The following is a 23239-nucleotide window of genomic DNA, read 5'->3' as shown; positions in this document are numbered from 1 at the left end:
AGCTGCCCAGACACAATCAGTAAAACCCGTTCTGCTAAAGAGCCAGAACTGATAACTTAATATTCTCCCTTAGTTTGTAGAGTAGAGGTTCAAGTCTTGCTTTCTTCCAATTTTGTCAAACAGACTTGGAGGAAAGAAGAGGAAGAAGCAGAACCGAACCCAGGTAACATGGTCTAAGTAATAACTTCCCACTCATCTGAAAGTAACATCATTTTAACTGGCCTTCTTCTTCAGTTTCTTCTCTACAGAAAAAAGCTGAATGAATTACAGTATTGCTTATCACTTTATCAGAGTGAAAGGGAAGAAGAGAAGAACTGCAGATTTTACTTTTTTCTCCTGTATACATAACCAGTGTGTTTAGATTAAACAGACAACTCTCCTAAAGAGCTTACATTTGTTTAGTGCCCAGTATAACCAGGGTCATTTGCTTCTGACCTTCAGTTAGTCCTGTACTAAATACAATTAACACATTATCTCAGTGTCAGTCACACTATGGGCAGCTAAGCCTAAAGTCTCCCTGAAATACAACATGTAGACACTAATAAGAAAGCAGGACAACATATCTGCAGGACTCTGCAAAAGAGGAACATCAGGTGCTTTTTATGTGTAAGTGTCACATCCTGGAGCTGGAATGAAAGTCTGTGCTGCATTTACGTGACCAACTGTTTTTCAGAGGTAATGGGAGCATGAGGGGCATTGCAAACACTGACTAGGAGGGCAGGAATTCTCATAGGCCATAATAAAAGATACACGCATATAAAGAGGTAAATAAATTGTTAAGCAACAAGTAAAAAATAGCAAAATGTTAAAATGTCTAAAGAAAAAAGAAGGGCATAAAGCCAAGAAGGCTGAAGCTAAAGCCTTCTCACAAATATCTGTGTTTAATATTGCTCTAAAAGTTAGTAAGTTAATGGAATTAAGCTAAGTGTAAAGGTTGTAAATAACTTGATATTTCCTGACAAGGTGATATAGCTGTCAAAACTCAAACATATTTGGGAAAACTTATTTTTAAAAAGCAAGAATGAAAACACAGAACACTAAAAACCAAGGAAGAGAGAACTGCCAGGTACTAAAGGTTTTCAAAAACACCTTTCCAAAGCTCTCCTTTAGTTACTTGGTAAAAAGACATTCTTTTCATTATTCAATGATACAATTATAATATTTTGATCCACAGGACAAGAAAATATTTGAAGGAAGGTTTCTACAGAACCTTTCATGTAAGGAATGATAGATTTCTAAAGAACAAAGTGGAGTGAAACGTAAATATATAATTTAAACAAAGAGAGAGGAAGGAAATAAGATCACTGTTTAAGAGAGAACTAGGGGAGGAACCAAAGAAGCAGCTCTAATTATGTGATTCTCAGCTATATGCTTTAAGTAAATGACTATGCCCCTACAGATATCCCTCTGTTGATTTTAATAAAGTGCATCAAATCTCAAAACACCCACCCTTCATTATTTTTATAATGCATTTCATAAGACATTGATGTTATATTGAAAACACACAAAAAATTCCATATTAAAAGATTTTTACATGATTCACACACAACGTATTTTCTAGGAAAGTGATGTAGCCAGCTGTAGAATTAGTCTCTCAAATTTGATTAAACACTGGACTGGAGCCCAAGACAAGCAAGCCATATATTCTTATTTCTACTGCCACCTAGTGTACATTTGGACTTCCTTCATCTAAGAAAATATTTACATCTGAAATTACAAAAATTACTTCTGAAACTAAATCAACAGTAGCTTTTCATGTTCAAGATATAAACTGTAATTATCTACAGTTCACACCTCAATGCTATGTTTTTCCTGGTATGAGGCACTGTGAAACTTACTTCTATCTTCCATCCACTTTGAAGAGGTCTTATAAGTATAAGAGATATTAATTATGAATAGAGAAAATTCAGGAATACAATGGTTACCAAGTGGAATGGGTTTCTTTCAGTATGTTGCACTAAAACTGGATTACTGATACAATTATCAAATATCTCTAAATATCTTTCAAAGTTCCAGCTGGTGACGTGTGAAAACACTACTACTGTCTTTCTGAACCCAGGTAAATAAATTCTGAGCAAGGTGAGCTCTATTTTGTGTGCACTGTTTTTCCAGAATTAAGTTCTGGAATATCAGGGACCTTGTCACAGTGCAGCCAAGGAGTGAAAGAGAAGCAAGAAACATCCAAAAGCAGTTAGATACATGGAGAGGTAAGAAACATCAGGAATTTTAAAAGCATTAACAGAATTACTACCCTCTTGAGTTCTACCTGTACATCTGAACTTTGTTTTCTATCAGTTTGAGTTTTATCATAAGGCAATCCATCATCATTTGTGCTACAGAGGTAACTAAACTTAATCAGCTCAGCATAACTCAGGGTAACGTATTATAACACATCTCAAGTGTCCAGATGACACTGAAGTGGCTTTAAGAAAACCTCAGAAGTTCATCCATACTTTTCAAAATCCCATGTTTGAACTGCTTCCTCTGCCTGCCTGTAACTCTTGCATATGTTACCATGTCTCTTAAAATACTGTTGCTTAGTTTAAGATCAATTGTCTTCCCCTGTTCCTTATGACAACAAAATTAAGAGGAAGCAAGCAGCTTGGCATTTTATGTGGTGCAGATGAGGTACTAGAAAAAGTTGTGTCCTTACAATTGCTGTGCTGTAGTAGAATAGATCACCAAGAGAGACTGGGGAATTTCCTTTCCTTGTCAAGGGCCTCTTCCTATGGCTGACTTGATGTGCCACTGTCAACAAGACCAAAACAGCTCCCTCCAGCATGTCTGTGATTAATTTCCTCCTTTTCCAGGTATTTTACAAAGATGATGAGCCACAGAAAGATAAGAGTGGTGTTGCAGTGGAACTTCCTAGTGCTAAAATTCTCTCTATTGCCTGTTGCTCAGAAAGATGAATGGGAAGTTTAAAACAAAAAGTATGTTAGTTCTAACTGAATAGGGACAAAAATTTTTTTTTCCTCCTCCTGAGTACAGCACAGCACAGCAGTGTTAGAAATGCTGCTTTTTATCAGGAAGAAGTACTTAAGAAGAAACACTGAAAACTTTCAAGCACAATTAGTGCCAGTAAAACACATTACTGCTGGTAGTAACCTGATACTAGTTTTGTCTCAATAAATTATGTCTCTGTTTAGATGGCGAGATCCATTCTTTCTTGCCACAACAAAAAATGCAATATTTTTGTTGAGAAAGAGGAATAAAAAAGGAAAGTATCTACAGAGCAACAAAACTTGGTAGCTTGACTTTACCACTGTCTAAACTTTATTATATTGATTCTGAAAATAACCTGCAAGAGAGATCCTGATCATTATTATATTAATTAATTTAAAAACATATTAAAGTATTAGCAGTTTTATTGAAACTATCAGACACTCTCAAAGAACGTGATTCCTGTTTATTTGAGAACAAGATCTTCTACTGCCATCATATTATGTGTAGAATACTAAACACACCACCCCTATTCTTAAAATCCTGAAATCAGGCTAGAAAATAAACGTCAAAAACTTTGCTATGACAAATGTCAAAGCCACATACCCACCCTCACTTATACACAGCACCTAAGCCAGAAGCCTATAAACTGCTACACCTCAGAGAAGAAATGCAGACATTAGATTAAGTGAAATCTGTCAAAGCTAACTGATAAATAATTTGACATTCAGCTATCAAACTTCCTTTATGTGCCCTTTCAGTATTGATAATAAGGTGCTTCCTAGCCTTTGTTTAACTTTAGCCTAAACTCTTCATTGCTTTTCCAGAGCCTCCCAATTACCTTGGACCAAGGGGAAAAAAAAATATGGAAAATCTCTTTAAAGAATGTTCATATCTTTGCCAGGCATCTGAGCAGCTGAAGTCTGGGAAAGAAAGCAACTGAAGCCTGCAGTTAGAAGCTACTGTGCTTGGTTAGCATGTGTTAGAACTGATTGCAGTTTGAATGCGTCTTGAAGAAAACTGTTGATGCAGCAAGAATGGTTTGTATCTGCTGGCAAATGGGGTGACTGAGTTTGTTCCAGCACTGACCACCTCTATAGGAGGCTGCTACCAGTAAACTTAACTTCATTCATAGACCTTACAATGAAAATGAAGTTTTCTGTTCATAAACAGTTTATGAACAATGTGCTCTTGTTCTGACCAAAACCCTATGCATCAAAAAGGTTCGCATCCAACTTGACAACAGAGTCAGACCCATGAGAATATTCAGGGTCTCTCCATCAAAATATTTTCCACCTTTATACTATTTGTATTTCATATATTCATACTGCATACACATATAGAAAAAAAAAAGCTCAATATCCTGAAATCTCCATGTTTTAACAGTCTAATCAGGAAACAATGGCTGCAGTAACTGCATTTTATATAAACAAAATCAGGTAATCATGACTTTCTCTGTTAATGATGTTAGTCTATGACAGCAACCAAAATGTTTCTAGACTTGTATCAGACACAGCTCTTAGACACTAGCGACACAATGAGATTAACAAAGAAGAGATAAAAATATAGGTAATCACCATTTAGATGCTAGCCAGATCTACCAAGAACAGTCACAAATGCATCCCTGCGGTTTTATCATAAACAATGGTCTTGTCTAAGGCATAGTACTCTACCTATTTAGCATAGCTTTCAGCCAACGTGACAAACAGGATTTTTCAAATACTGCCACAGAAGAATTGACATTGCACTTTGGTTCCCTGATTGCCAATACTTGAGTTGCTGGTAGAATGTTTAACTGTAAAGTAGCTAAAGAATCGAAGTATCAGGGAATCAGACTACATAGTGATAAAATACATACTACTAGCCTACAAAAGGCTGTCTAAACTTTTAGACAAGCATCAAGATCTTCTCACAAGACCTCTAGAATCTTTATAGAAACTTTCTATAATAATGCCACCTCATCCTGCTTATAATCATATATTTTGAGTAGTATTCTAAAGCTCACTGAAGATTCAGGTATCTTCTGCAACACTTATCATGTTACTTCAGGCTATCACCTATGTTTTGTTTAAATCAGGTGTAATACACAGACTTCCACAAGAGTGATGAAAGGAATTCACCATGATAAATCTGACAGCATCAGCTAGGCTAGTAATGTTAATGTTTATTAATAAGCTATGGTTGCCTCCAAAGTATTATAAATAGTAATTATCTGGTATACACAGAACACATTTAACTATGTTAATGCTAGACAGTGTTTACAAAAGCTTTTGGTTTCCTATATTAGAGCACTTGTTGCACTCACCTCAACTGGCTGAAGTTTTTCATCATGGAGATGAGGTGACCTTGGGTAAATATCAAGAAGATGAGGAGGATCATCAATATGTGTTCTTCTAATATGGTGTTTAAGAATATCTTTATAATCAAATGAATCAAAGTTGGTTTTCCAAAGTAATACCTGTAAAAAGCCATCATATCAGCAACTACTACAGGCTTTTCATTGCCCAAAACAAAACTATTCAGTGTAGTCTGTTATTATTAACATATTATGACATCAGAATGAGCCTGATGCCATCACTTAGTCTAACAGTGAAAGTAGGATTCATGGAGCTCAGTATGTCATATAAACCTGCCTCAAAACCTGGCACTTGCCAGACAGTGATGTGCTAAGATTAGTTGATTCAGAGCAGGTCACTGTTCCTGTGAGGTAGGTCCTGCTTTCTCTCCCTTCCTCTTCTTAGCTGTGTAGTTCCACTACTTCCATCACCCAATCCAGCATAAAGTTTTATATGGTTTTTCTCCATTTTTGCAGGCTAATTTTAAGCTTGTTTAGAACTTAGAACTGGCTAAGCACTGAGAAGAAACAAGGGCATAGGCAGGAAGCAGAAGATGACCTTTTACCAGTGGTGAGGAGTTTAGCTGCTCAAGCTCTAAATGTTTTATTTTGCTCTAAAGTAGAAGGCCATGGCACTGGATCTTCAATATTACAGATAACAAAATGAGCAAGAGTAAAACCAGAGTGGAAAAACATGTCTGGAATATCTCAATTGCAATGCAAACAGGGTAAAGGCAAATATGCACTCAAGGTATAACTTTGCTTTTCACTTGAAAGGAAGAGCAAAATGTCTTCTGCATTCCTTGGAAGCAGTCAAATGAATAAATTTGTCTTGTGCACACATAGCCAAGAGGGGCAAAGAACATGAACTTCGGAACTCTGCGTGTCCAGTTTTTTTTGATTGAGGAAAGAAGCAAAAAGGAAGAAACAACAGAAGTATCCAGTGCTTGTTTCAAATATTTAACGTGCTTCTGAACAAAGCTTTCAGCTGGCACCGCATCAACCAGAAAGAAACTTGAAACTAGAAGCAGAGATACTGGTTTTCCTTCTTTGATGGAAGAAAAACAGATTTTATCTGTTGTTTGAGAATGTAACAGCCTTAACCTAATATGTGTATAGAGCAAGTAACTTGTGGTAAACTTAAAATGAATCAGCTTGCCTTCAATTCACACAGTGCACAGACAGTATCCTTTGGATACTCATGAGGGATAAAAGATGTACTTTTGTCTAGAGTCTTCTCATCAGCTTGCCAGATGAGCTTTTCAAACTAGTACACTCTATAACTACAGTAAGTAAACTTAATTTTATTATAGTGAGCTGAGAAACAGTCCCACAGCTATTCTCCTGGCAGACCTGGAAAAGGGCTCTGGACAGGTCAGCAAAAAAAGGATGTTTGTGGAGTACATGTGTGTATATGCCAGCAGCAAATGGGACATAAATGGAGGAATAAAGTTCTTATGTTTGTCTTAGACAGAGATAAGGCATAAGGCATAAGGCATTTACCACACAACAGTTAGCACTGTACCTTTTAAAACTTAGCATACAAAAGTGAAAATTATAGCAAAATAATTAGCCCTCTCCCAAGAAAAAGGGAGACACTTCAACAGATAAAAATGTGCCTTTCTGTAAGGCAAAGAAAACTAGGATTCATTACTAGACCTACTATTATTACTGTTTAAATTCAACATTGACCTAAGAATGCACTTCCTAATGAAACTGGATCTTCCCTCTCATGCATTCAACATGAAACCATTATACCAAACTGCTGGGAAACATGAGCCATCTTACAGATTTTGCACTATGATACCTACTCATACCATGATCCCACATGTCATCAGCTCTATAGCATGAAGTCAGAACAGCAGAAAGGTGATGACATGATGCACTGAGCATACGAGTCATTCAGGGGGCCCCAAAATTAAAAGGAACCTTGCAATAAGACAGGCATTCCCAGGGTATGGTGGGATCTTTTGGGGAGCTTGAGGCAGCCATAATACTGTAGAGATCCTTTCAGTCAAAGACTTTCAGATTAATCTTCTGTCATGTGACATAGTTTAATCTATGAACTTCATTTCCACTCAAACATAATACACCAGTCATCATGAAACTCAAAAGAAGGCAAGGTCAACAATTCAGGAATATCTAGGAATCAAAGTTTCAGTCTGGAACTGGAAAATTCTCATAAAAAAACCTAGTGTGAAAAATAAAAGATTAGACTAGTGACTCAAGGAATAAATATCTTTTCCTTATTCCTACTTGGTTTCTTTTTTTTCCTAATTGTAAAATTAACACTGGAAATTTGCTCAGGTTTTCATTTTTCCAATAACTGTCAGGTTTGGTATTGTTACTTACTAATGCTTTGTGACAGAAAGCAAATTTAATTTCTTTCTTTGAGTGCCTTCAAGTCATTCTTGAAAATGTGCTCTCTTAAGCATTGATTAAAATCCAGAACAGATCGTATTCTTCCTATTGATACTGGAGTTTTAAATTGAAAAGGATTTATTTTACAAAACTGTCTGCTACTAGCTGAAATGTATTTCAAGCTCCACAAACCAAATATAAATATGAATTATGGTAAATTCTAAAGAACTTGATTACTATGGCATTGCATTCTGTGTCAACACTGAGCTTTTAGCTTTTTATTACAACAGGCAACAACAAGACAACAAATATTAAGGAATATTTAAGACGACTGTGAAACTCTAAGCCTTGGGCTACAAATGTTCTTTCTTTTCAGAGAATATGAAGCCCTGATAGAGATGTTTCCAAGCTCAAAAGAATTTTTGTAATTGAGATTTATCATGGCACATGAATACTAATTGTATGATTTGCTGCTTGATTTAAAATAAATTTTTATTGGTTTAATTGCTAAAACATCTCTTCCCTGTATGAAATGCTGTACTTTGCTGTTTTACCCATGTAAATTAGCACAGCAAACACAAGATTTTTTTTCCCAGTTCTAGCCTAAATTTTCCCAGTAGTAGTACTTAATTCTTATGATTATAGAGTAGCAGCTTTAGAATAAGCGAAACCCCAATGGAGCACCATGGCCTTAAAGCTATTTGCAACACAACTACTTAGTTGTCACTGAAGTGCAACACTTTAACTTACTTATTAAAATAAAATTATTTTTTTTAATAGAAATATTTTGAGGTGGCTAACACTGTGGTCCTCCTGTTGTAACATCGAATTGAAAGTAGTTAGGATCAAGTTTTTAAATTATGTATCTATCATTTTTCTCCTCAAATTTAACTTTAGGCTAAATAAACTCAAAAGACACACTACTAGAAATAATGGGTGCCAGCATACTGTAATTAGCATTTTACTATGGCGTACTATGTTTAACTCCCATCCACTGTTACAAATATTAAGACATTTAAATAGACAATATGACAGACCTGAGCATCTGCTCCACCTGAGACAAATTTTTCACCACCTTTTGAAAAAGCTACAGAAAGTACAGGTCCCTGAAAGGAAAAAGTAGCATTCAGTAAAATTATGCTATTACTGTAATCATGGTATTTTAATGCAAAGAGAAAAACACTCAAGTCATTTTCTAACACAAATAGATTTTTTGATTTTAAGAAAATAAGGAAGAACTTGACTATAGTGAAATTTTTGTAAAACAACTTGATCAAAGAGTAATATTGCACATCTTTTAAGATACTGCAGTACAATTACTACAATCTATACAAGGAAAACAGCAGAACTTTCCTTAGTTCTTATGCTTTAACTTTACAACAAAAAAAATTATCAAACACATCAGTGAAGACAATGTGTTTGAGTGATTCACTATGAGCAGTGGGGTTTATTTTGCATTAAGAAGAAAGGGAGAAAATGTCTGCCATTCTTCACAAAAGTTATCTTTCAAAAGCTTCCCCCTCCTTGGGAAGCAGTTTTTAAATAGACAAGAAGACTAATGTGCCAAATAATAGATTTTGACAACTAAGAGAGTGGATTGTTAATTAATTTAGAACATGATTACTTAACATTAAGCACACATACAGTGTACACAGATAAACTGTATGATTGTTGATAAAATTGATGCATCTGTGACAAGGTATATTAATAAAACATTTTGCTGTCCACTAAAGTTTATCGGCAAGTTGCAAGGTACAAGACATAATGGCAAAAATGTTACCTTCCCTTTGAAAATATTCTGAGTAATCTACCAACATCTCCATTTAAATAAGGATAATGTATATACCTTGTGTCCATGAAGAGTATAAATAAGTCTTCCTTCTAGGAGGTCCAAAATCTTAAGGGTACCATCAGCAGAAGCAGTGATGAGGTAGTTACCAGAAGGATGGAATGATACACAATTAACCCCTGCTCTGTGAACTAATTTACAGAAGACAATATTCAAAGACTGTAGGTATCTATTAACAGGAAACGTACTTAATTTCTTCACTCTTTTCCTTCCCCAAGAAAGCATACTCCATTTTAGGGAAAAATCCTCAAAGTGCTGGGGCATAGAAGATTCTCCAAAGTCTTTGCATAGCTCTGTTCTAAAAACTAAGGGAGGAATGGCATAGGAATAATCAGGATACAGCTTGTATTTTAGGGTTGCTAGACTGCAAAAAGATGGCTTACAAAATACCAATTCCAGTACTTAAAGTGTGACTAAAAAGAAGATGGAAGCTCCCTTGTATAAGGAGTCACACAGAGAAGACGAGAGGTAATGGATACAAGTTACTCCTGGGGAGATTCCAATTAGGCACAGGAAGAAAATTTTTCACAATGAGAAATCATTGGAATAATCTCCCCAGGGAAGTGGTGGACTCCCCAACATTGGATACTTTTAAGATTCATCTGGACAGGGTGCTGGGCCATCTTGTCTGGGCCGTGCTTTTGCCAAGGAAGGTCAGTCCACATGACACTTGAGATCTCTTCCTACCTGGGATTTGTGACTCTATGAATATAACCTATTTGTCCACTTTTCCCAGTAATGAATGAAATCACATAATCTAAATAAATAGTATTTCATTGCAAAGAGCTCCATTCTAAAAATCCCCCCAAAAACTTTGTTTTTACCTTTGTAATGCTGCAGTAGTTTGTTCATTCGAATATCCCAGAGTTTCACTGTATGATTGGAACCTGCAGAGGCTATACATGTACCACTTGGGTTGAAATCCACAAAATTTGTAAATCTAAATATAATTAATGAAAATAGATTGATCATGTGTTTCCATAGAAATATTTAGATTTGTACATTTATACATATAAAACACAGTATTAATACTGAGCTGCCACAAATTCATGTGCAATCCATATGTATGGGAACTCAAACAATGTATTTCAAATAACTGAAATAAGTATAGGAAAATGATATGGGCATGATAAATCAAACTGTAAAATATGGCTTTTGTTAAAAATATGGCATAATTGTTCTGACTCAAACCTTCACAGATTGTGTTGGAGTACAAAGTGCCTAAAAGAAAGTGCTGCAAGCAGTTGGATAAGTAGCAAAGAAAATAATTTTGTCTAAGAACAGAGTATCTAAAACACATATACACAATTAACATACAACTCCATTTGTTAATTAAAACCCTGGTTTCAAGAAAAATGTAACTCTTTTCTAACCTTAAATAAGTGAGGTAACTGAAGCTAATAGAACACTGTTTTCGTCAATCTGTGGAGAATTTTTAAAGTTTTCTTGTTGAAGCACTCAATTATCAAATAGCATTATCAAAATGGAGAAAAAACATAAAAACTTTCAAGAATCCAAAAACAATGACTTCTCTTTCTCTTATTTCTTGACAGCTGGAAAACATCTGGATAAGTGCAGCCAGTTAACCTCTTATGAAAACATGACATTAATTATTTTAGTTTGTATGGGTGGCAGAAGTTTGATCTATGTTCAGATATAAGCTATATACACATTATCACCAAGAAACATGAATTTAATTTCAATAAAAGTACACATTTACAGTACTCCTTTTTTCTAGAAACACTTACCCTCCATAATCTTGGAAGCTATCAATACAAGTTTTATTCCTGGTATCCCAGATATTAATAGATTTATCCTCACTGCAAGATACTATTAGTCTTCCATCAGGTGAAAATCTGGAACATGCAAGTGTATACATAACTAAACAACTGGTATCACCTAGATAGCATAAGAGACAAAAGTAGCAAAACACCAGAACCAAGAAAGCCTGTTTGGAATTAAAATGTGCAATATTCAAATTAAATTTAAATTTCTTGTATTTCTCATGGAGTAATAAAACGGAAAAGAAAACCTTCTCCACCCACTCCTCCATTTCACAATTAAGCAGGGCTATAAGCAAAAAAGAGGGACAGGGAGTGAGGAAGGTGACAGTAGCCTGAGGCTGTTACTTCATTTGCCAAAAACATTATTATAGAAAACTATAGGCAAAAAGGCAAAGAGGACACAGAAAAACCTTGCATTCAATTTTAACCTACATACATATATTCTCCTGTGAGCTCTCTCTATACTTACAAACTGCCAGCAAAACTTTCATGATTATTTCTATACTAGTATATCAGTTTTTAAACAAGAAAATTTATTTGACTCTCATTTTACCATTTATTATTTCTCATATTGAGCAACTGCAGAAGGACATAACTTTCACGTATTATTTCCTACTGCTTTTATTTTTCTTTTCAACGATGGGATACTTTGGAACTTTGTATGGATCTGCATTTCACCAGTGTTAAATTTCTCTCTCAGGAGGATTAAATCAGTCCAGTGTAGCTGCAGATTTTTCCACTAATATGGAGAAGAAGAAAAAAAATCAGCAAAGAACAATCTTTTTTTGTCTTTGAAGACCTGTCCTGCCTTTAAATAGAGCATGACTCTTAGCTTGCAGTACAAAGGCTATTTCTTTTACCTTTTCCAGGTGACATAAGCTTAACTCATTTTGACTCATGATCATTCTTTTATGCCACTGCTATTCCAAGAATAGTTAAGAAACCCCCTACCATGCATAATATATCTAGAAAAAAATGAATAGTATAAATATGTTAACAAAGCAAGAAAACATACAATACCTGAGGGAGAAACAAAGGATAGTGACTGAAAATAAATACAGAAGACCTTATTTGTCCTTTAAAGCATAAAAATAAACACCCAGCAACATGTAATAATAATATGTAAACATAATAATATTTACATATAATAACACCGACCAAGCTTTCAGACTTCAGCTAGGAAATAAATCATGTGTGCATTAGGACTGATTTCTTAAAAGTTCATTATTAGTAATAATCAGATCATTTATCATACCCAGATCTTTCTTCTTAGTTCTGCCCTGGGAAATAAAAACTCTTTTCAGAACTCTGATTCTTTGCAAAGAGAAATAAAAACCCCACACTTACTTTGCACAGCGAACCCAATGAGTGTGTTGGAAGAGGGAAAAAAAAAGACGCTGATGGCGAACACTCCAGATTTTTATTGATTTATCATTGGATGCAGAAACCAGAAAGTGTCCATCGTGGGAGAAGCTCACGCTACGAACAGAGGCTGTATGACCTTTCAGTACCGATGTTTCTCCGTGACTTAAAAACAAAACCACAACAAACAAACATGACCAAGACAGAAAACACAGTTGTATTAAACTGAAAGAGTTTAAATCTCATAAATCTCAAAGTTAACGTATATGGAATCTTATTCAAATGAAAAAGCAATATATAAAAAGAAAATGCGTATATACATGAGGCTAAATCTCAGTGCTGCAAATATTCTTAGCCTTATTTGAATATTTATTAGAATAGCAGACTTGAAAGTAACTGTATTTAAGATGACCAGTTTTAGAGAACAGTGCAATCAAGCAGAAGCATTAGCCTCCATACTGTATTTGAAAGATAATTCATTTTGATACATTAATCTACAAAATCATTAAAATTTAAAGTAACAAAAGTTTTCCCAAAATCATTCTCAATACCTCAATCATTAGTACTTGAGACTCTTAAAAGGCAATTCCCCAAAATTCTATTTTCTGGGTTTTTTTCACCACTTGTCTCCCCAGAATGAAGTGCAGCCATGCACTTATTAAAAAATACATCCTTTAAGCCAGAGAAATACTACCAAGCATAGCCCTGCACACATGAAATGATGATCTCTGAATTGCTATATTTTTCTTCCTAAACTTCAGACTATTCAACAACGAACAAAGCAACACAGTAAAGATCTGCGTTGCTCATGCTCCCTGATTCATTTCTGTCAAAGCCCAGGGATGTGAGAAGAAACTTTTCTTGGGTAAATACTCCAATATTCCCATTGCACATTACTGAAACACATAGCCAGCACCACCCAGTTATACTCACATGCAAGGAATCCATAGTCTGACAGTATGATCTTGAGAAGATGAAGCAAGTAGCTGCCCATCTGGTGAGAACTGTACACTGGTCACAGCTTCCACATGGCCTACAAATCTGTAAGCTTTGCATGGTGTCTTCAGCTTCCACAACATAAGAAACTTATCCAAAGAGGAGGTAGCTGGCAAGAAATAAAAGATATTATGAGACCGCTCATTTTATTGGTAAAATCAGAGCTAATGACTGTGGATTTGGATTCACCAACTTGATATTAGGGAGTGGGAGAAGTTACTGGGTTTTAAGCCTGAGCAGAAGCCTGGCAGCCAGAAATGCCAACACCTTTTGGAAGGACATCAGAAGACTGGGAGGAGTAAAGGAAAATTCTTAACAGGTAGCTCTCCCACATATTGAGCAAACTGGCCTCCAAGTTCTTTAAAGATCACAGAATGGTTTCGGTTGGGAGGATCTTAATGATTTTCTAGCTCCATCCCCCACTGCATGGGCAGGAACACCTTCCACTGGACCAAGTAGATATAGACCAAAAAATCCAAAGTCAAACATCATGCACATGTCATTAAATATGAGTCTAGATTTGATGTTACCAACTACTAAGAAAACAACAAATTCTTTAGTGATCCTACTTTGATCTCCAAGATGGAATTTGTTTCAAATATCTAGTGTTTAATTCTGAAAACACAAGCCAACTTAAACTCAAGATATAATTTCTAACACTCCAGAAGTCTACACTAAAGTAAATATCTGAATGTTATAATTTTATTTCTTTTTAAGTACTAGTTTTTTTAATACTAACATTTGTCTAGTTCAAAGCACAATGTGAATTTGTCAGTCTAACAGTAGAAAGACCGTGAATATTTTAATTTTGTTTTGGAATCCCTTTACAGGTACTCTACACTATCTGCATTTGTGAAGGCAGACATAACTTTTACTGGAGCTTGATCACTTTCAGGAAACTGTAAGTCACAAAAGCAAGTAGCAATTGAATTAAACTGACAAGAATGGTATTTCTACACTCCTATTACCATCAGGTCTGCTAAGTTCTGGCATGCAGGACATAAATAAAACCAAGGGGTTCACATTCCTATCTCTTAGTTATAAAATTCCTAGCCTGTGGAAAAAAAAAAAAAAAAAAAGGAATGAGAGGAAGAATAGGGACCTCCTAGAAGTTTAAGAGGACATGAAAAGGATGGCTCTTTTTTCCTCATCCTTTTTCAGGCACCAACTGAGCACAATAGAATTAGCAGAGCTATTATTTTTATTCCCAAATGACTACCCCCTGGTAAAAGATGTGAACCAGATTATCCCTATGCCTGTATCAATAGGCCTAAATTTGTCACAGAAGTACAGAATATATGCTCCCTCCAACTTCTCAGGACTGCTTTATAGCAGGATTTAAAAAAAAAAAAAAAAAAAAATGCACAAAGTGCCCATGGTACCTTTAAAACTGCATTAAAGCCATGAAACACCAGCCTTCTTTGCTTTCAGTTCTAAAACCCAAAGGAAATATTTTAAAATATGACAGTACAATAAATTCTGAAGCTTCTTGTAGCTTGCACTCTCACAGATGAGTTACCCTACAGTTAATGAGACCTGAAGTTCTCCCTTCCCTGGGACAGGCATCTTCCTTATTCTCCTTTTGGACTCCCTGTTGTTTACACTCACACAGCATCCTCTCCCCATCCTTAGGTAGGTTTCCTCTCTGGAAGCTCCTTACCATAACACTCAAAGGCTGTTACTATCTCTGATGCTGCAGTTCCAGCTCAGTTAACTCCCCCAGAGGGAAGCAGTTCAGGACCTGAACAGGAATGGGTGAGACCTGAACAGGAATCGAGAGAGCTGTTGCAGAATTATTTTCCAAAGGCACGCAGGCTGATGTAGCTTTGTATCTGAACAGCACAGGAGAGGTGTAAACCCAGAGGAAAAAAACCCAAAAGTCCAATTGCCAAAACTCTGAATTTACATTCAACTTTGTCCCCTATCAGGGAAATTTTCTTCCTGGCAATGAACCCAGGTCCCTTTACCATAAATAAGCTTCAACCAAGCCAAGCTATTCACTGTTCAAGCAGACTGGAATTAAATTTGGTGCATATGGCAAATGACTAGGAACTCTGCTGTAACAGTACACATTTTATCCTAGCTATCTAAATTCAAGAATCTTCAGGTTAATGATGTTACCAGCAACAATTTCCAATATCAATACTAATCTTAAAAAGTTTTATACATGAAAAAATCTATTACTACTTTTATCAAGTGAACTTCTTTTCTATTTCTTTTTTCATTCCATTTTAAGGGATTTTGCCTACTGTGTAACAATGCTTTTCCAAGATACTTAAGCACAGTATTTTAAGGATTGGTTCTTAATCCTTTATGCATTTTTCTCCCCTCAAGTTCATGTTGTCCATGCATTTAAATGTTCAAAAGGATGGGAGCAAGAACTTTCCAGGACAAATTAAACACTGGGCACTGCAGCAATTCAAGCCAGATCAATGCATTCTGTCAGCATTTACTAAGCATGCCAGCACTCTACAAGATGACTTTCAGTTTACTAGGCCACCAGCAAATGGTCCACAACAGATTACCAGTGCTAACTGAAAGTATTGGAACTGAAACAAAAGAAACACAGAAGGTCCAGAAGAACTTTTTAGGATGGGCCATACACAAATAAGTCTGTTTCTCATGGTCCTCAAAAAACCCAAACCAAACCAACAAAACACAAAACAACAACAAAGGTTAAAAAACCAACCAACCAAACAAAAAACCCCACACACCACAAAAATCCAAACATGATGTAACCAGAACCAATAAAATTTGGCCTTGCTGAAAATTCACCCCGAGTTAGGTCCAATATACAATTTATTCCAGTTAGTAACCTCAGTGACTTTGCTTCTGTTTCCTTATGAGTTTGGTTTTTGGTGTAGGTTTTTTTGTGGTTTTGTTTTTTTTCCCTCCTTTTTCAAAAAACATCAGTTCTTTCTGTACATACCCAAGGACAGCTGAGATATCTCTAGGTAATTTATTTTTCTGATCATGAGTCAAAACAGAATTAAACACCAAAGAATAACAGACTTGGTCTTATGAAAAGACCACAGCTCTGTGCTTTGATTCTCTCAACAGATATCTTCAGATTTCTAATGGAAGTTGTTTACGGTATTCAACAAAACCAAGTTCAATTTACAAGCTGTGATTATTGGCAGCATTTTCATATAAACACATGTATAAATGAAGACAAGAGTTGCCATAAAATAGAGCTACTCTTACGCTCCTATTTCCCAGAATATCACAGCAGTGACCACAAGTTGTGCAACAGATGAGGGAAGATATACCCAGCCAGGCTTTAACAGACTGATATACCCCTGGATCACGCTTTCCATGTTGCCTCTTCCCTTGCCCAAATACTGAAGCATCTCCAATATAATTAACTGTGTACTAATTACATACAGATAGAATACAGGGCTATACATGTGATGTGCACAAGTATTCAGCCACTACCAAAACACTCACACACCTTGCAGGAAGGATGTAAATCTGAGTTATAAGGTGCAGTGCCACTATACAAACATACTTAATAACAATTCACAAGATTCCCTACTTGGAGGAAAGCAATTATTAATTCAATCTCAGTCAGGGTAACCAATTGGGAGTCCTAAGTAAAGTGGATAAATTACAAGGAGCTTCTAATAACTCCCATAATTTCAAGTTCATGGCAGTTTTTATTGTGTAACGTATGTAATTACACAAGCGAAAAAGAATAGGAGACTCAGCACACTAGCCAAGATTTAATTATCATTCTGGATTTTATTTTTTCAGAAGAAAACCCAAAGCCCTCACACATTTATTCAGTGTTAAGTTTACATTCAATTTCTTTTAAGTCACTTAAAAATCAGTAGTTTAAAATATATACAAGCATTCCCCCAATTTTTTTACATCTAACAGCACAGAAAATGTCTCAGACTTTCAGATTTTCCAGAAATCTGTACACATTGAAAACCAACTGCACTGGAGTGTTTCTGTAGAACTGGTGCAGCTCAGTTCAAAACTAGCATAACGTGAAAAGGCAAGGGTCTTTTCTCTCTTTCTCTCTCCTTCTTCAGCCCTTCCCCCACTCCCAATTTTTTTTATTCCAATTGGGAACAAATGAAACGAACTTTGGTATTTTTAGGGCCAAATAATTTTTTTCCTTGTTTTCTTTTTGTATTTAAATAACCATAAAAATAGAATGAAGGGTGTTGGGGAAGAGGAGGAAGGGTTCAATACATACAAAAAGAATAACTTTTCAAACTTTAAGAGGCAGGTTCACTTAGACTTATTGCTTAAGTAGATAAGGAACACTTTGAATGTCAGTTTTATCATGATAATAGTTCTTTACATCAAATGTAGTTTTTATCAAGTCCTAAAAAAGTTCATTGTCTAAAAGTTGCATAGTCTATATTCACACCAGTTATTTATTTTGATCTGAGGAAACATGCATTGCATATACAAGTGAGTGCTCTGCCACGCAGGAGAACCCAGCCCTTTTTCCTGCAATTTCTATTGAATGTAACAGTCTACAGCAAACTTATCAGAGAAGCACATACTTTGTATAATTTATTGCCCCAGTACACGGCAACTGGCTCCTTTAAAAATTTGATAAATGGTTCATAACTTGTAGGTCCACAAAAGAATTTCTTGCTAAAGAGCAGAATGGAATTTTTCAGGAATGTCTGTCTTATATAGTCAAGAAGTTCCCTTTTTCAAAAAAACCAAAACCAACCAAACAAAAAACAGCTGGGGAAATAAGAAAAAAAAAAGTATCTAATTACAGGTAGCCTCCTAAAAATAAGTTAAAGATTTAACCCATGCCACACAGTGGCAATCATCTTTAGCATGATTCAGTGCTACATTCCTCAGTTCCAAGTTTTCTTCTTCTGCTCCCCTTTTACTAGCCTGCTTCCAAACAATCCTCTCAATTCTTTAAAACCACTAAGATTCAAGAATAAATCTTAATTTCCTCTTGCTTTATTTTTGGCAAATCTTTACTTACTTCAGGTCTCACTTGCTTCCTTTTAATCCTTCCACTTACTGACACCTGCAGCAAATGTATACCTACTCCATTTCCCAAGTATCCATGATTCTTTTTGATCATTAGGACAAGTTCCTCCCTATCAGCCCCTTGCCACAAAAAACTACGCTGTGGCTACTGAGACACATTTACCACTCCACTGAAATTAATAAAAAAAGCTGGAATGCCTGAAACATTAAGGTAAGTGTTTAATTCAATCATATAAAGCTAAAAACAGATACTAACAAAAGGTATTTTTTTCAAATACACAATAAACCAAATCTGCTGTCTATAGTCATGCTCAAAACAGATTAGTGACTTGATTCGAGAATCGATGTTCTTCAAAACTCAACATAACAGAATACAGAAAATATTCCAAATAAGCAGTTCTGTGGACCACCTAACCAACAAATCTTGTCTACCTTCAAGCTGCCATTTGCCTTTTTAGCTCCCTTCACTTCAAGAAGTCCAGCTTCCCAACCTTACTTAAGGTCTCCCATGGTACTACTGTGACTAGAAAGAGGCAGTATATGGTGCATTATTTCAAAACTCTATCTGGGGCTGATGCATGCCAGCTGTTGCCAAAATACATGACACAAAATAAAACAGCCCAAGGTTTCCTATGTGTCTCCTTCCTTTACCCCACGAAATGCCAAGGAAAAAAAAAAGCCCAACAAAAAAAGGGTGCGTGGTATAGTCACACAAGGTACGTGTTCCTAAGATGCCAGGCTTAACACGGGAAAGCTTACACAAAGGCAACAAATATACAGTGAAGAAACTGCAGCAGCTAATGCAATTCTGTGCTTTCTTTCCTTTTCTATTGCCTTTAAACAGAATTCTTACTTGTAGCCATCCCTGTCTCTTCCCACTTGTGGTACCACCAGCATGCCCTTGGTTCCACTGCTACCACACTTCTCCCAATGCATGCGAGCTCCTGACTGACCCTCATGAGGCAAGTTTTCCACAGTAGGCACAAGACTGCAAAAACTACAAATCTGCTAGGAAAAACCCTTCCTTTTCTTCAGGCTAATGTAGCTTGTTGTTACCCTGAAACCCTTAAAGAGTACATGAATTCCAGAAAACTACAGAATACTACAGGGCTTAAGATTCCATTTTTCACAGCAAGGTTGATTCAACCACATGCTACTGTAGCGTTACTTAAGGTGTTAGATACATATGTTATAATACACCTGCAACATAGGTCAATTACTTCCACTGCAAGAATCTTAACTTTTACTGCTGTTCAGTCCAGATTCTTTACTTTCCAGGCAACATTATCTCACTGGCTTAATGTGCATAATGTTTCTATTTAAGAAAAAAAGCCTCTCCTCAGTCCACCCAAAAGCCTTTGCTTTACCCTAATCAAAACAGACCAAAGAAAGAAAATAATGGATAAAAATTTTATAAAAATAAAAGGCATTAGATTTCTAATTAACAGTTTAGAAACTAAATCCCAGTATTTACTTTAGCTTTCCATACAGTTCACCACAGCAGATATAGTTTCTACACCACTACAGACTCACTTGAAGATATTCCAAGGTATACAGGCAAACATTGCTATCTGCTCACACATATAAAAACCTTGGAGCTCAGAGTCCATTTGATTCATACTACCAGCAGTGATTATTTCTCAAATTTCCAAATCTGATTCTTATCTGCAGTATTACAAGTTCTCATTTCCACATCAGCACGCCCCTCAGCTGTACGATAAGCAGTAAGGCACTTTCCTGAATGAGGATGATAAATAGTCCCATCTTCTTTGAAATACCAAATAATAATTTCTGGGATAGGAGATCCATCTTTTGGGCAACTCCTCATACCTATGTAGTCTTCATGCTCTGGGACTTCAGCACATAGCTCTGTAACCGAGTTAAATCTAATCTCCTTATTTGATGTGTATTCAAAAAATTGATTGCCTCCCTGTCCGTGACATCCAAAGAGAGAAAGGTGAGCTCCAGTAGGATTATGTTCTGGTAAGACATAATCGAGGCATTCTGAAGCTATTCCTGCACTGCGGATAGCACCGTGCCAGCCAGGGCGATCTTCTGGTACATGCAACTCAGCAAATATGTTTTTTAAATACCAGTCAAAACCCTTACATTTCAAACGTTCTCTTAGTATCTTTCTTTCAGAAATATCTCCATAGTTTTCTTTCCTTGCTGAAGGATTTCTGTTGTAAAAGTGCTCTTTGAATTCATCCATCCACACCTCAGCAGCGCGTGCTGTGTTCTGAAGGAAATTTGGCCTAGCATAGGGCGCACGCTTTGGAAACACGTGGCCCACGTGGGAGCACGGATGAATTTCCAGCATGCCTCCGCACTGCCAAACCCTAAATGATAATTCTAAGTTCTCCCCTCCCCAAACATCCATTCCTGTATCATAGGTACCCAGGTACTCAAAATACTTCTTGCTGACAGCAAACAAGCCACCAGCCATGGTCGGGGACCTGATTGGGTCAGTTTCAGATCTGCGCCGGAGACGTTCGTGTTTAGGCACCGAGTGCCACTGGAACGTCAGCCGCCAGTCAAAACCCCCAATCATGGGCTCTGCCGTTTGCATGTAGTATTCAAACGTTTTCCAGTCAATGGTGTCAATGACAGGACAGACAATGACAGACTCATTCTCAGCAATCCTCTCAAGCAGTGGTTCCAGCCAGCCGGAGACACATTCGCAGTGACAGTCCAGAAACGTGAGGACCTCACCAGCAGCAAAAGTAGCACCAATTAAGCGGGCACGAACCAATCCTTCTCGTTTGTTGGTTCTTATCAAACGAACTCTTTTCAGGCTGCTTATGTATTTTTCAAGCTCAGCCTTCAAATACACTTTATCACTCAAGTCATCCACCAGTATAATTTCTTTTAGAAGCACTGAAGGTGATGTTTCAAGAACACTATGGATGGTTCTCAGCAACGTTGACCAGGCTTCATTGTAAAAAGCAATTACCACAGATGTTGTGGGCAGTTTTCTGTAGTCGTAAGATTTAGCTTTACAGCCACTCAGTCGATTATCTTCAATGTGCCGGTGGAGAGAGATTTTATCACTCAAATAAATATTAATTGCATACTTCTCGATCAGCTCTTCTTCCTGTTTCTTTTCCTCAGGACTCAAATTCAGGCGTGAGGGCTTACCCCATTCTCCTGGGGCATACGGATCAGGCGGGGGTTTGTCATAGACGGGACGAGCCAAATCCACAGCTTCTCCTGCTCTGTCAGAAAAGCGTCTCTCCCATTTCCCTTTGGTGATGCTCTCCCCGGTGAGGGAGGCACCGAAAGATGAAACCGACAGCTCGACCACAAAGTAAGCGATCATCAAGAAGCCGAGAAACACGCAGCTTTTGCGGACCCAGGTCCATCTTCTCGCCAGACGGATCCTCATGGTGGGCGATGAAAAGCAACCCCTAGCAGAGAGGAGCTCTGTAAACTACTGCCGGCTCCTCCCGCGCCCCCAGGACGGGAGCGAGCTGCAAGCGCTGCCAGCTGCGGGCTGGGGCCGCCGGCCGAGTTCGCATCCACTCTCTCGGCGGCGGGCGCGGAGGTTTCCAGGAGGACGGCGGCGGGGGGGAGCGGGGCAGCAGCGGAGGCACGGAGCAGCCCCCCCCCCACCCCTCCGGCTCGGCGCTCCCCTCACTAACTTCCTCCTCCTCCTCCTCCTTCTCCTCCTTCTCCTCCTTCTCTCTCGCCGCGGGACAAACCCCTCCTCCCGCCTTGTGGTTTGCTCAAAAAGTTGTCGCTTAAGGAAGAGGCAGAGACTCCTCGGCCCGCCCGGCCGGCACGGGAGCCCGCCCCGCCTCCGCGCCCGGACCTGAGCCCGGAACCGCCCGGCGGCTCCGCCAGCTGCCAGGGAAGGAGAGAGAAACAAACGCCCCGCCCGGAAAACAAACGGCGCCCGGCCCCGCCGCCGCCTCCCTGCACTCACCCAGCCCCGCAGCGTCCGCATTAAAGGCGACGCCCGTCACCGCCGCTCTGTGGCCTCGCAATGACCGGATCAAGACGGGATCGTCCTGGGGAAGAGAGTGACCACCGTCAGCCCCCGAATAGGGGCGGCCCGGCACCCACCTCCCTTCCTCCTGTCCTCTCCCCGCCGCCTCCCTCCAGAGGCCATCAAACGTCCCATAGGCGGCGGGAGCACGGGCGGCGAGCGCTCCTTAAGCCCTCGCACCGGCTGTAACCGCGCAGCCCTGGGCGCCAGGCGACACCCGCCGGTCCCGCGGCAGCGGCTGGGCTGCCCGCCGCGGAACCTCCCTGCCTGTCCGGGGCCGGGGCCGAGCCCTCACCAGCGCGGATGCCATGGGCGGAGCGGGACGGCGGAGCAACGGCCACTGCCGGAGCGAAGCGGGGCATCCGGTTGAACCCCCCGCGCTCCAGGCAGGGTCGGCCGAGCCCCGAATTCATCCGCCGCGCCACCACCGCGGCTTTCGATCCGCCCATTCGCCGCCCGCGCTGCCGGGGGCGGGGCCGCGGAGCCGCCTATCGGTGGTGTTGGTGCTCGACTCCCTCGTGTGAGGCGTTGGGGTGGCGGCGGCGGCGTTCGCGTTGCCGGGCGACCGCGCGTCCTCAGCAGGGCCGGGAGATCGCCGGGCGGGCCCGGGCTCAGCGGCCTGGGAGCTGCGTGGCCTCCTCGCGTAA

At 38.6% G+C, this 23239-nt stretch overlaps 2 protein-coding genes across 2 annotated transcripts in view; both read right to left on the bottom strand.

Moving 5' to 3' along the window:
- Positions 1–22985, bottom strand: part of POC1B (POC1 centriolar protein B) — a 53479-nt gene extending 30494 nt beyond the window's left edge. The window contains exons 1-9 of the mRNA XM_030469045.1: positions 22888–22985; positions 22530–22614; positions 13568–13739; positions 12620–12799; positions 11237–11344; positions 10313–10428; positions 9486–9619; positions 8677–8745; positions 5249–5401 (exon numbers count right to left, since the gene is read on the bottom strand). Coding sequence (XP_030324905.1) covers positions 5249–5401; positions 8677–8745; positions 9486–9619; positions 10313–10428; positions 11237–11344; positions 12620–12799; positions 13568–13739; positions 22530–22614; positions 22888–22902 — 1032 coding nt within the window. The 5' untranslated portion in view covers positions 22903–22985. The remainder of the gene's footprint in view (positions 1–5248; positions 5402–8676; positions 8746–9485; positions 9620–10312; positions 10429–11236; positions 11345–12619; positions 12800–13567; positions 13740–22529; positions 22615–22887) is intronic.
- On the bottom strand, positions 20238–22189 carry GALNT4 (polypeptide N-acetylgalactosaminyltransferase 4). The gene has a single exon (XM_030469043.1). The coding sequence runs from the start codon at positions 21987–21989 to the stop codon at positions 20238–20240; it is 1752 nt and encodes a 583-aa protein (XP_030324903.1). The 5' UTR covers positions 21990–22189.
- Positions 22986–23239: the final 254 nt, after the last annotated feature.

This window comes from Calypte anna, chromosome 1, assembly GCF_003957555.1.
Source record: "Calypte anna isolate BGI_N300 chromosome 1, bCalAnn1_v1.p, whole genome shotgun sequence".
NCBI lineage: Eukaryota > Metazoa > Chordata > Aves > Apodiformes > Trochilidae > Calypte > Calypte anna.
This window is presented reverse-complemented; position numbering and strand designations above follow the sequence as displayed.